Here is a 15,629-nt window from a genome sequence, read left to right on the forward strand (position 1 = left end):
CCAGATATAAAAATAACCAGATATAAAAATAAACAGATATAAAAATAACCAGATATATAATTACAGAAATTGCTCGCTTAATATAATACCGGTACTCAACTTAAAATTTCAAATTGATTGTTTTTACCGTACCTCATCATTTCAGTCTTTCAGTTCTTGTCACTGTCAGCGATTTGTTCGCAAATATAGTTGCAATAGGATAGAATCACAATATCGAATAGACAGGTGACACCAGCAAAAATCAGAGTATAGTGTTGTACTGTACAATGCGACTGAACTTTTTTTGAAGGAGTAGATTATGCAACCCGGATTACACCAACTCTTCTCATCATTTTTCTCGTATGCATCGTCATACGGCTTGCAGGAATATAAAAAACTGTTTTCGCCCCACTTGGATGTAATGAGCTGGTTTACGTGCGTCATATGGAGACCGAAAGTGATTGTTTTCTGACCAGGCCGGTAAAATTTTTACGGCCCTAGGGCTGTAAAATAACCTTGAAGTCAGATGATTCTGATTTGATGTGAACGTGTTTACAAAATAGTTTATGAAACGGAATCAGTTTATGCTTCTAGAATTGAATAAAGTTTTTGCAATAAGATACTATCATTTTATTTGGATGAATGAAATACAGATGAGATATTATAAACTATTCAAATTCAATTTTCAGAGTATAATAGAATCTAACCTCAAACCTCCTAGTTACAGCGTTTATCACGGAACATGGTGGATAAACGGAATCATTCTATGCTTCTAGAATTCAATAAAGTATTCTGCAATAATATACTATCATTTTATTTGGATGAATAAAATACAGATAAGATATATATTATAAACTATTCAAATAATTCGATTTCCAGAGTAGGATAGAACTTCTAACCTGAACTTCCGTTGACATTCAGATTGGCCAAATTTCAAGTGTGCTAAAGTGTGCTGATCAAAAACTTTTCATTATTTGTGTTTATCATGCAATAATTAAAACATTTATAATAATATCATCTTATTGTAATTTGGAAGAATAAAAAGTATAAACTCAACCTCTTACATAATTGAACATAATCTTCTAGACAAATCAGAATAAAAAATAAAAATACTTGGACAATTTCTTGATATTCAGATTACCTCAGATTTGCTAGAGCTATGACCTTACCCTTTTTGCTTTCGGAAGTGCTTATGATAGACAATTATTATTCTCATATATTATTATATTGTTTATTTTTCTGTGTGGCGAAAAATAACGTTCTCACCATGGGCAAAAATGTTTTTCTGGCTCTCAATCTTTTCTAGTCCTCGGCCTACGGCCTCGGACTTGAAAACCGATTTCGATCCAGAAAAGTCTCATTTTCGGCCCTAGGTACAAAATATACTATTTCTTTCCTCAGTGCCACAGGTTACAATGCCAAATGTGCAAGACATATATATATTTTATTTTTCTCTGTCGATGTGAACCTGAACTGGCATTGAAATTTCAAATTACTAGTAGTTCTGTGAACAATAGACATCGCCCAGTTATAAAACACAGCCTCCTCTTATACTGTCCATCAGAGTAAATCCTGTCTGTATGTCGTGTCGGCGAGATATCGGTGTGAAAACGGCTAATTTCTGTTGGGATTGCTGTATCAAAAATACTAACATCGAAAGCTTATCTACTTTAAGACATGCTGACAACAGGACAGCCCGAGTTCAAAGCACAGAAAGGTCGAGAGACAATACTATGCTATTTTAGTTATTTTAGTTGCATGTGTCTGCAACCTGCAGCCTGCAACCAATAGTCCATCTAATAGTGCATAAAATTGCATTCAATGAGGTATGCAATTAATAGTCCACACAGCAGCTGATTTTTCACAAAGTTACGTTTGAGATATTGCATTGCATGCGTCATGGCATGCAATTTATAAGCCACTCGACAGCTGATTTATAATGAATATTTCTATAGTCTGATTCATGCTCTAATATTGTCGTATGAAGGAGGCTCCTTTCCCCTTTTATATTATCCTTAGAATTCAAAACTTCCAAAAACCTTGTATATACGTCGACACGCAATTTAAAAAGCGTAGAAGCGCAACATATAAAAATTTAACATAAAGAGAAATACAAAACCGTCGACTTGAATCTTAGACCTCACTTCGCTCGTTCGCTCGATCAATTATTTCCTATAATGTTCTCCGTGTTTAAATTACTCCGTTGCTCGTTGTCTCATTGAAAACATTTCCTTTACATATTTATTGGGAAGTCATTGATGGAACAAAAACATGACTGGCTATGATTATTGACATGGTTTATCATTCTATGAACGTTATTAAGAAGTAATCCATGGAAATTGGATAAAATCTTGAACTGTAAATAATATGGCTGATATTCTCGGAGTGTTTGGGCAGAAATAACTTTCCTTGTGGAAATCGTAAAAGGGACTTCAACTTGAGAATATTTGTGAAATTTATTGAATTCTAGAGTCAACTGTCACAAAATTATTTTCCAGAAATAATGAAATAAGAATGACTTTGTCTGTAACACCAGTACACAAGAGAACTACACAAAATATGAGAAAATTATGTAATCATTCAAATAGGATGTATTCAGGGAGAATTACTTTTGAAGCTCAATATGATACACCAACTGGGAAAAGAGATGTAGAAAGGCCGAGGGATGACAAGTACCGGAAACGGTTCATAATCAATAGACCTGAACCTTAAAGTGAGGAGAAATATTAATACTATTTTTCGTTTATTCACGTTTTTCTGTTACACTCTTCAAGAAGAGGGGATATTAGGTTCAAAGTAATGATAACAAGATTACACACACGTTTCTGTTAAATTTCATCTTCCAGAGAATAATATATACAGAATGAATGTGCTATTCTGTTGACTAATGTCGGGCTACAACATTCAATCTTATAGCCCTGTCTTTCAGATTCTTCTTATTGATAGGAAAACACTTCAACTAACAGACGTTTTGAGGTCATCTCCGTCATTTTATTAACACATCTAATTTTTCTCCATGTCTTATTTCTCCTATAGAGAACCTGTTCAGAAGGTTCTGATTATTGGTAGTGGAGCTTAAACCTTGAACATGGTAGAACATCCAATATTGAAAAAATTCAACTCATCTGCGTTTGCTCGTTTATACTCCTTGGCTATCACATTTCATATCATTCTTACATTCAATCATATTGATTATCAGCTTTATAAAGTGTATTGTATTGTATTGTTATCATTACTTTGAAGCTGAGTGTGTAGTGTATTAGAGGGTTAAGTGTAAGAGAGGGCCGACTGCGTCATTCTATTCTATTCTATTCTATTCTTTATAAAACCAAGTTCCATCATATTTCCATTGCAAGATTGTATTAACTTCATTCTCATTGACTGATAGAATTGAGTAAGTGATCCACATAATAATAGATCGGTGAACCTGAAGATCTGGAGTATTTTCCATGGCATACCTCATATTGCATGTCTCTCTCTTATGAGAGATCCGGAATGTTGGATGAGTTACGGTATGATGTTGAAATATGTGCAGTTTATTAAAGGCCTGAACTTGCAGTGCACCGACATTAGTCATGGGTCAGCATTGTATTCGTATTTCAAATGAACTGATTTTTATGCGCGGAGCTTTTTGTGATCACGCTTTTTCCCCTGGAGGTAAATCATGTGCTTGTACGAACCAGCTCTCCTATGAGCCAGCAAGCTATATATTAACAAGCTTTTATTCAAATAGCTCTCATAAATGTCGGACGGTTGGTTTTCAATATCTCGAGAACATTTGAATATTCAAACAGCCACATCAAAGGCTTACAATCACTGTTATTTCTACATGCGGAAAATATTTCCATTGCGTCTCATTTAATTTGAGTACGAATACAATACCAGCTTTATACACCTTTGAAATAGATTATTGGTGAGGGAATAATTATTTTAAGTGTCAATTGAAATACAAGTCCTTGCAACTGACATAGGATATCATCAGATCTTTGATGTTAATGTTATTTGCCCACTCTCAAAGTGACATTCATTTATTGACAAACATTATATCTTCATGACTGACAGATTCGTCCATGCTCAAGGCTGATTGTTCAAATTGAGTTTGTTTGACAGGACGGATCATCGTGATTGATTCAATCAAAATAATTATTGATCACTTAAAATTTAATTATAGGTATATGATCGGCTCATATTGCGAAGTGGAGGAACAAAATTCTCCATTATTAACCTATCCAAAAAAAAACAATACCATTAGCACATTGATGAAAATAAAAATATCAGAGGATGAAATCGATTTGATATTTTATGAGATAGTATTCATTTTTGGGATGGGAATGACAAATTGCAAAATTTTACGGACAATATTACCATTAACCAGAAATGATTAGTGTTTCAATTGAACTATCCAGTAACTAGTATATCATGATTGAATCAATTTTCTTTTCTGTGAATCTTTCACTCATTTTTTTCACTTAAATTAGTCACTTCCTCTAACAATGAATCCAATCAATGGTATTCGATGAAGAATATTGTAGTATTTCTTCATGGTTTATATAATATTCTCTCCATATTATAGAGTTCGTAGAATTCTCCATTTAATTTTCTTTAAATCTTTCGAAGTATCGATTGGAGCTCGATTCCTGAACAAATGCACATGAAAGTATTAGGGCTCGATGTCTTTTGACTCAGAGGAGAATCAGAGGGAACTACAAGCAACTGCCACCCACCCGTTCTAGAGAATTAGACTGAACGCTAACCGCAAAACTCATTCCTTCACTCGAGTACTAATCGGTTCAATTCTCTGGAAATGCACAATATTGATGGTATAGTATCAATATTTGAATAATTATTTGTATTTTCCTGGTAAAACCAATCTGGAAGTGAGAATGCCTCTAACAAGTTGAAGTTGCACAGATTTATATTCATATATACAACATCAGCTCAATTTGTTTAATCATTTTATCGTATTATTTCACAGGTTTTATTGCAATCTATGCTCTCTCTAACATTATCAAGAAACAAAGAAATCTCTTCAGACTCAAGATTGAAGTACTGGCTTATGTTTTTCTCAATTAGTGGAACGTGGAGTGAACAGCAAGTTGAGGAGAAAAAACAGAAGAGAAAGTAAGCCACAAAGTGCCGGAGGTATCAGAGTAGTGAAACTCAAAGAAATAGAAAACGATTTCAAAAACTCGGCTGAATAGGGACGGTGGAAACAAATGAAGCGAAAGTAGTGCAGTTGAAAGTGGAAATTTGTCCCCTGGGTGAGATGGCGGAGCGACTAGCCTTTGGGCTCCAAATGGACTCCAAGTTGAAAGCCGCTCCATGGATGTGGAGTGTGTCGCTCCAATAGTAAAACATCCGACGCAAAAGTGCAGCCTGCCTTTTTCACAATGCTGAGACAAGCCACTTACACTATTTCTGCCGGCAATTCAAGAGCGGAGTAGGTTCACCGTTAACAGGAAAGAGCTTTCAACTCATAATAAGGCTCATCAATATGTCAACATCCCGACAAAGCTCCAGTCGGCTTTGAATTTCCAGGTACAACTTGGGATTATTCAGACTCGGTGACTTTTGGGACGTGGAAAACAACATCCAGCTTCTTCAAAGAGATTTTCTTCGGCTACTTCTTTCAATATTGGATGATGATGCATTATTATCTGGAATACTCGAAGGAGATTGTAAGCCCTTGGAATCAGGATGATAAACGAATGGAATAAGCATGATTTGTCATAATTTATGAGGATGGATGAGATTTCTCACAATCCTCTGTACCCAGGGAAGGGACTTATCATGAGAATCAAGATTTATAATAATGATTTTTATCTTCGAATAATGAATGATTGATCACTTTCTTCCATTCCATGATACTTATTTTAAGGGGTCTATTATCGGGGTTAATAATTAATGCATTATCTCTCAATAATCAATAGGCTCCACAATATTAGTATCATTATTTATTTGAAACATGAGAAAGTTCATATTCAATAGCGTATACATAACCTGTACTGGAAAGGTTACACTCATATCCCCAATATACTACAAAACATGACATGGATAGTCAAGGAGCCACAGAAGAGATCAATAAGAAGTCAAAAATATAATCAAATATATATTGGTTGTCACCTGGGACCGATCAATTTAACCCAACTGATGTTTAGTTCATGTTCAACAATTAGTTAAGTTTAAAGAATCGGCAATCCTTACTATTTATTGGTCAAAACTATTGTTCGCAGGTGAACAGGAGAATCATAAATCAATCAGCTGCTAAAGATTTCATATTGTACAAGTATACATCCATATTATGATAGAAGTTATGACGAATTTGATAGAATGGATGGAGCTCCATTCATCATATAATTATTGTGCTGGGTAGAATGCAAACATTTTCGATGGCAAGTCAGATGAGTGAACATGATATTGAATGATACACGGTGAACCAAAAACGATTTCCTGGAGTTTTTGCTTTTGGAATCGTCAATGGGAGGAAAACTGTTGCCGTTTGAAAGCTAGCTGATTGGATAGTGGAAAATAGAATTATAAATTGGCAATCGCATACAGTTTTGAACGATGCTGATTCAAGCTGTTATTACTTTGTCTATGAGAGTTTCAAGCCTATCACAAGGGTGAAAATGAAAAATATCAATGAAACCGGATGAATATCGTTTGCACTGGCGGCTATAGAATCAATTGTGTCATGCCGGGTGGGATGACGCTTGCATTTAATCCAACTTGATCCGAAATCGGGTCACCTCCTCACCATTGTTTCATTATCCGCGACTAGATTTATCTCTTCCCCGTCACAAGCACCCTGTGCTCGTAAACATTTCACAATACATTTGCTGCTATTGTCATTACAAAGCATCAACGTTTTTTCAGCACCTATAAACTTTCTGGAGCGAACTCCTGTAGTTCCACATTGTTCAACTTTGTTCACTGCCTCTGTAAATCACACTTGCATTTGAATCATGCGTCCCGCTGGCATAAAGAAGATCTCTCTGTCACTTTTTGGGCATTCTTCTTGATGAAACTTTCCCGAAACTATGTCAAACCCGAGCCATGCATGTACTCTGTATTATTGTTGTTCTTCTATGAAATTTCAGATTTCCACATTCTTAGTTTCATAAATGAAATCCAGTACTTCGATTCGATTGACTAATCAATTACATAAAAATTCAGGCAAATTCAGTTATGAAAAGTAGTGCTTCAAAGAGCTATAAAAACCTAGTAATATTTATAATGATAGCCTAAAACTATCAGATTATATAGGCCTACTAGAATTCATCCACGGAATCTATCACGAGTAAGATCCATAGGATACTATACACAATACATTACAAAATCGCATATAATATGAAGTTAAATGAATCAAATACCAATACAATCGCACTTCAAGTATATAAGACAAAATATGATGCAGAGCAAAATATATGTACAGGAAACAATATCAAATACATCTACAGGATAAAATAAAAAATAGATCCGTAGAATACAATACCACATACATCTATCAAATGAATTTGCAGAACTCGCCAAAAAGTACATGTACGTACTAACTTACTAAAGAGTACATAAACATGAAAAATACTTTCATAGGATCCAACAGGAGGTACATCTACAGAATACACCAAAAAAATACAGCTGAGGCCATAGGCAGGGCCGAGAGTAGTTACAATATTATTATTATTATAACGACAGAACGTATTCTGTTTGTTAATCAGCAGTTGTTGAGCCCTGATCGATGCCTGAAAGCTGGAGAACTTCATTCCGCAGCTGGCAATGCTTTCACGAGTGACGAGGCTATTTCAAAGGAGCGCATTCAAAATTCAATTACTCATTCCCCCATGCAAATAAGAAGTCCGAATAAAACCTTTTGAGAAGCGGAGACAGAGTCGCTTGGCTGCAGCCAGCAGTCATTATCTTGAACAAACAAGCGTACGCCAGTCGTCAGCCGTCTAGGGCGGAAAACAATGTTTTTTGACTTCATCAAAGTGTTCGTCATCAACTTTACGTGTTTTTCGAATTAAATCATGTGACTGTGTAATTGCCAGCTTAACAAGTCTACTTTCCAACGCAATTCGTTAGTCGATCGTCTTTAATAGTGCAGAATGTGACTTTTCATTGAGTGTTCATCAATATTACATGAAAATAATGAGTGAATTATTGGAAATATGAATTTTATAATTAATCGTCTAGCTTCTCTGTGATTACAGTTCAACATTATACAAAATTCATAAGCTATTCTTCCAAATGGAAGAATCGAGTACCTGAATATAGCTCAACATTGAAAGAATAGTTATCTCTCCTTAAAAAGATTCATGAAGGGCATTTTCAATTCAATGATGAAAATCTCATATATTTGTCGTTATTCATTTATTTATTCAATGATACACTGAACGAAATTCATGAAATTGATTGGGGAAGGACCAACAGGCACAGCCCAAAACTGTTCCATTCCCGAATTTTTATGCATACACTATAGTCCAAAAAGTATAAAGTCTATCATTGCTGGAAAGATGATGATGTGATGGTGACCTGAATTATTGGACATTATTTTCTTCATCATGAATGTTTAAATGATTCTTAATATCGTTACTATTGTGTGTTGTAATATTTTTAAAATTATTTTCCGTATATTATCTAGAATAGCTCGCAGTATATTTAGAGAGTCATTGGACAAATGGCATAATTTGAGTGATATAGTGATGATTGTAATAATGGAGGTGATAAGGTGGTGATTCATTGCAGCTTTCTTTGAAAACAAATGAGTCAACTGAAAGCCTCACAATTAACTGGAATAGACGATGATATCTCGTTTGTGAAAACTCAACGATTTGTTGACTCGCATTTCAACTTTGGCTCAAACAAAGGATGATTAAAATAATCGGAATGTTTTCTGATTTCTATCACTTAATAAAAGTGTTAAAATGATAAAGCACTTAATTCACATTTACATTTACACGTTTCAACTGTTGTGAATATTCTCAAGACTCAAATTTCAGACAGAATTATTTTCCTCTTTGGGTATACACTGAGATATGTAGAGTTGGAATGAGCTTTCTGTTGACCTCTTGAAAAACTAATAACGAGTGGATACAATCAAATCATCTTATTTCCGCAGCAGAGATAGGAGTACTATTTCCAATTTAATTTTTCCGTTTATTCCACTAAGCTGGAACGTTTCGATTCCGACTCCAAGACACTTGAAGCGTAAATGTTGGTCGAGAATGAAAAGTTGCAAGGAAAAAACAATTAAGTGGAGAACGAAAGAGAAACGAAAAGTTGCAAGGAGAAAACGAGTTGGGATCAAAGCAGAGCTAGCAGCGTAACATTCGGCAAACTACAGTTCCGAGATTACAAGTCAGGAAAAAAGTTTTTTCCTCTTGATTACGTCATCCGTCCAATGCCGAAACTTGATTGCTGCCATGGAAAGCGCCCGGCCGGCCTTCAATCCATAACTAAACTATTTAATATTCACAAAACTCGGCTGAAAGACGGAGTAAGCGGCCTCTTGCAACGATCCATATAACAGCATTTCATATTTGAAGTTTCGCTGAATGACGGAAAACTTTTCTCCTCCGACAAGAATCGGAATTCATAACTCTGGCTTTGGCGTTCCAGTTCAAATAGGCTTAGCAAACCAAATGAATCATCGCATGAAGAAATTCATTACAAATCTGAGGGGATTTTATTCTCATCTTTGAACTTGAAACATACAACAAGAGTTTGGAAATGCATCGCACTTGGTGTCCCATGAACACTGTATATGAAAATATCCCCTTCCTCTTCTCAATAATATTATCTTCTAAGCTTGAGATTATAATTTGAATAGTTGATCTTGATAAAACTATTTTCAATTGAAGAATTCAAAGAATGTTGATTATCTTCTTTCCCAACAGAAATTATAAATTCACAATGATTTAATTTAGCTCCAACTGATATTTTTAGTTACGAACAAATTTTTTGACAGATTGTACATCAGAATAAGTACAATAAATCAATAAGAAAGACAAACATGTTTGAAAGCGATTTCATACATATTTTGTTGTTTATCCTGAACTATTTCTTTCGGAATACACTTACATTCCAATTAAAATACTATTTTTTTCGGAATGGAATCAGGAGATTATCATTGTCCGTTTTCAGTACGTTTTGCTTCACGTGTGGGTTTTAACAGATTCTAAGTTGACATTCCTATGAGATTTATCCATGAGCTTAAAAATAATCTTATCTGGGGCATGTTTCATGAAACTTAAAAGTCACGTAATACAGGAGAATCACCATTCCAATTACATGCTCAATATAGCCGATAAAATCAGCTGTTCCTGTATTACAGGACTTCTAAGTTTTTATGAAACAGGCCCTTGTTTCATAAAAGTTACAAGTCCTGTAATACAGAAGAATCACCATTCCAATTACATGCTCAATATAGCCAATAAAATTAGCTGTTCCTGTATTACAGGACTTCTAAATTTTTATGAAACAGGCCCAGGGGCCACATTGTAATTAATTGTAGTTTTTCCACAAGGATGTCATGCTTGTTACAAAGTTTATGTAGGAGCTTCTAGACCACCACTTTCTCTGCAAAGGTTATCCATGAGATGATCTGCTAATTAAACAAAGCTTTGAGCGTGGGAATTGAAAGAGTCAGCACAGTTTCAAGAGATTCTCTACAAAGAAGTTGAGTTCTCCCAATTAGTATCAATTACTAGATGAGATTGGAAATGTGAGTAGCTCTCTAGGAACTTTCGAGTAGCTTTTCCAGGAATAGAAGTCCCCTATTATTTCGAGTCCTTCATGGCTTTAGCTTGGTTATCCCGTCACAAGCTCTTCTCTGTCATTACTAAGTTTACTAACGCCTGTTTTTTCATTCAGTCATTTCTATTGTTATTTAATGAATAGGAAAATAAATTATTACAATTATCTGTCCCTTACACGAGAGCTTGTTACATAATTATGTAAAAGAACATAATCATGAATGAAAAACTGAAAATTTTTATGAAAATATCACGAATTTTTAGTTTTTTACTATCGATAAATATCACTGATATATATCACCTAAATCCCTATCTTACCAAAACACCATCTGTAGAACACTAGCTTACCACTAGTGAACTCTAGTTACTGATGATAATGTAATTACCTGTTATTACCTGCCTAGTATATGGGAAACCATAGTTGGCAAGGTATTTTCCCCTCTTTTTTTCCAGCACACCACATCATTAGCAATATTGTGTTATCTCCATTGTTACAATTATTCTAATCGTTCTATTGCATATTGCTTTTTCACATTGTATTTTTGTGTGTTGTGAATAATTTGAATTTAGTCTCGTTTCTAGTTTACTCTCAAGTTTTTAGTTCACTAGGAAGATTAGAATGTAGCTACACCTCCAAAAAAAAAAAACAGCGAAAAGATCATTTAAATTGATTACATGATTTCTGACCATGTTGCAGGCTTGTTTCGGAGAATGGTGCTACTGTCAGGCTCTCTGCTGAGCCCCTGGGCGCTAGTCCAGCAACCCGACCAGCTGAGAGCGAGCATCGCCCGTCAGCTGGCGTGTCCCGAGGAGGAGCATCAGCTGGTGACCTGCTTGCAACAGCTGCCGGTCGACATCCTGCTGCAGGTGGAGGTTTCACCTCCGCGCTTCATGCCCGGTTACGGACCCTGGCTGAGTGCGGATCCCACCTCATTGCACGAGACGGCGTCGGGTCACTTCATCACCACAGACCTGCTCATCGGCACCACCACCACAGAGAGCTACGCGGACTTCAGTGCTCATGACATAGAGTTCGGGTTCGAAGAGGACCAGAGGAATCGCATACTCAGGTAGGTCTCTGTACTCTGTTTTTGTTATTGTTGTAGTTTATGCATTTATTATTGATGTTTGTGTGCAACTCTTTGTATAGGGCAAATAAACCCTTACGACAAATAAAGTTATCTATTCTATTCTATTCTACTCAGGTATGCTCAACAATCCGAAATGAGAAAGTCGTCAATAAAGCAATGATTGGTTCAAAAAATCAAATCAGAGAGAATGAAAGTTTGGATATTATTTTCCATTTTTCCCTGGTTGATATTATAAGTGGTTGAGTTGAATAAATTAAACGTTTAAAAGATAAATTCCATTTCTCTATTGTCAAGATCAATTCTTTGAATTATTAGACTTGAATCCGAGACAGACGGAAACAGATACATGAAACTGGAGATGTATTTTTTGGGATCTCGTTCACTCAATCATCCAAATTCTATTAAGTGATATCCCTTGCTCCTTCATTGGTTTAACCAAAGATAGATCATTTTCGTTTAGACAATACAGCAGTTGTATGAAATCTGAATCGACTTGCATGTAACGTAATTAACAAAGAGCAATACTCATTAAACTGTAAACTAAGCTTAAAAATGCGTTAATGAATAGTAGCTACCTAGTATGGACTAGTAAACAGTTTACTGAACTGCTTAATATATGCATGATGATCATAGCATGGCATTTCTTTCACTTCTATTTTCAATTATTCATCATTAGCAGGTAACCCGTGCTCTGCAAGGATCTAATTAAAAACTTGACAAACTGAAAACTTGACATACTGAAATCTTGAAAAATTTGAAAAAGGCCTGAATACCATCCTCCGTAATTGGGATTTCCATCCTCGGTAAATCAAGAATCTATAAATGGAAAATTCCAAGCTACTCTGTCTAGTAGTTCAGGCGTGAAGACTGAAGATGAGTCATTCGTGAATTTCACATCTCATACGTGTACTAACCAATTCTTACCTATATTATTTAATAGATAATATCAATTGATTCTATCCATCATACAATAATAAATTATTGCTCACCTATTTGTAACAGCTGGCCCATCCTTTAGTTAGCACCTTATCATATTCACATTTTAAGAGAGTTGAATCATAGAAATGTTGAGAAATTCAATTGGATAAATAATAATTGCATTGAATTGTTCAATTCGAACGTTTTATACTTTTTTCGATAATGTAATGCTTCTCCCGCTATTCAGCTATCGAATTTTATTTTCTCTTAAACCAGATAAAATCTGGCTTTTAAACACACTATCAAATTTGAGGTTTTTCGTACTGTACACTCAAACTCGGCCTGGGAAGAAAGTGCTTTCATACTTGGAGAGATGTTTAATCGGCCCATCATCTTGTAAAGCCGGAAGTTTTTTTCAAAAAGGAAAATTCAATATGAAATCGATAGTCAACCAAGCCTAACCTTTGTTGGTTTGAAATGGTGAGCCCTTTGAGATGAAAGAGATTACTTCGAGTCAAGTAAACCAGGTCGGTCTTTTCCTGTTTTCAGGTCCATTGACTTCACTATGATCTTTCCTATCTCTTCCCTGAAGAACTTGCTACCTCAGTATTTGCTCAGAGGCTAATCTGATTTTCTTAGTTGCCGGGAGAAGCTCCACAAGCCTTCCCGCCCGTTGGCTCTTAGAGATACAGAGTCATCCGTATCTACGTTTCAGACTTTATGGGTTCAATTTAATCAGGAATATTGGCCGGAGAACCTCTTCCTTTCACTAGTGTCACTTCTCTCCGGGCCATACATCATTATTACTGAGTGCACGACTTTTCAAGAGAAATGTGACATGTTTTCCAAGCCTCTCCGTTTCACTTATAACGTGAAAAGACTTGATAGCGTATTATTGTATCATGAAGTTCGGTCTATTGGATCATACAACGTTGAGGATAATGTTATTCCAATGAAGACTTCATAACAGAAGAGATTCACAATCACTCACTTCGATCGAAGTAATTTTCATAAAATAGTAATAGAAAGGTGTAAATATTAAAGTAACCAAGTGTTCCCTCTAACATTGCTACATTCAGTGTTCACAACCCATGTAACCTGATTGACATGTCTCACTACGATAACCTCATCAAAATAGCACAGAACTATAACTCTATGGGAAACTCATTCCCATTGTGCCAGGAATTATTGAAAAGTATAAGTTGATGGATGTGCTATTATGATAAATATCTTAATAATTGGACTAGTAGTAGAAACCACGGAGCAATTCGAGTTTCAATGAGGGGCTCTTGGTCTTCGCGCAGCTTTTACATCTTGAGACGTAGTTATTGATTCAAGAAGAGCAGTATATCAATTTTGTTGGAGAATTTAATACTCATGAAATTCTCAACTCAAAAATTGAACGACTCCAATACAGAAAATGAGTATTCATGGATGGGAGGAGTATGAGTGGATTCTTTGATATATCCCTATAGATGAGAAGGTACTTGGAACGTGAATACTGGTTCTTTAAATTTAAATAGTTCAAAATACAAACTCAGAATGCTCTGATGTGGACTGTATAAAACAAATCAAATCTTTGAGTTGAATAATATATCCATTCAGAAAAACCACATACATGGAACATAGAAAATCAGAAAAGGGACTCACCAAATCCCAAATCCAATGGGTCTATGTCGTGAATCGAATTGTTTGCCTACTTATTTGAGGTGAAAGGTGAACAGTAGGATAAGATAAATGAGAGGAAAAGATAGGTGAAATTATGCAAACCGAAAGTGCCACTATTAAAGTTGGTTCCTTACTATTTTCCCGTTCTAAGATGGAGTTTACTGTCTGGATATATAACACTATGACTTGACTATTGATAAAAACAAGAACTAAGAATTGAGTTCTGGCATTCACTTTTCACTAATTAATATGAAACGTGAATAACTTTTCACGTAAAACGAAAATGCAACTTATTTACACGAATATAAAATATATAGGCCGAATTTCCTATAATATTAGACGACTCGAATATTTAGGCAGATTCAGGACGAATTTCCTGAATCTTGAAGCCTCGACAGCGAGTGCTTAGCAGTACGAGAGCTAAATTCACACTGACTCGCAATCGCAAACTAGCTATTAAAAAATAATAGAAACTCTCTTGCCATCTGGCAGTCAATGAGCCAATGAATACAATTCAAATGATCTCAACAGTACTCTTAGCGTTTCGTTCTATCATTATTAACATAGACTATCCATTGAAATTCATATTTTGAGAAATACAAGTAATATTATTAATTGATTCATAAGCTGTCATTAGCCCGAATTTCATCGTTGAGCTTAGTGTGAGTATCATCAGACCTTATATAAACATCACCGCAACAACAGTTTTATGAATTATACAAATAAAATGAAATTTGCTACATTGAAGAATAATATTTATGATGCTGAATAATGTTGAGTAATGCCTTGAATAATGTTGAAACTTAATGCTTCCAATGCTAGGAATTGGACTCATGGGTACCTATAAAGATATACAGAGTGAGTCATATGTATGGGAACTCTTCAATGAGTTGGAGATTATTGTAGATATAATACTGTAACTTTTAAGGATGAGTTATTGGTCAAATTCTCCACCTTTTGACGTACAACTGAATTTCGATTCCCCTTAGGGGTTGTAACTCGAATATTTCAAATGTAAACACTCATTGTGTGGTACACCATATTAAAGAATTTTTAAAACAAGAAAGATGGTATCAATAAAAATTTTCTATAATAACTGTATCCAAAATGGCGGCTGATTGAAGTTTTTGGCCCGGTCGCACAAAAGCCGGTTAAACTTTAACCGAGTATTCCTCTGGCTTCGAGAACCAATCAGAAAAAGAGAAAGTCTATTTGATAA

At 35.2% G+C, this 15,629-nt stretch overlaps 1 protein-coding gene across 1 annotated transcript in view; it reads left to right on the plus strand.

Annotated features, from left to right (window-relative positions):
* LOC111050859 (neuroligin-1-like) overlaps nt 1-15,629 on the plus strand; it is a 155,450-nt gene that overhangs the window by 64,159 nt on the left and 75,662 nt on the right. The window contains exon 4 of the mRNA XM_039423220.1: nt 11,431-11,803. Within this exon, the coding sequence (XP_039279154.1) occupies nt 11,431-11,803 (373 nt within the window). The remainder of the gene's footprint in view (nt 1-11,430; nt 11,804-15,629) is intronic.

The sequence above is a fragment of the Nilaparvata lugens genome, chromosome 3 (genome assembly GCF_014356525.2).
Source record: "Nilaparvata lugens isolate BPH chromosome 3, ASM1435652v1, whole genome shotgun sequence".
In the NCBI taxonomy this organism is placed as follows: domain Eukaryota; kingdom Metazoa; phylum Arthropoda; class Insecta; order Hemiptera; family Delphacidae; genus Nilaparvata; species Nilaparvata lugens.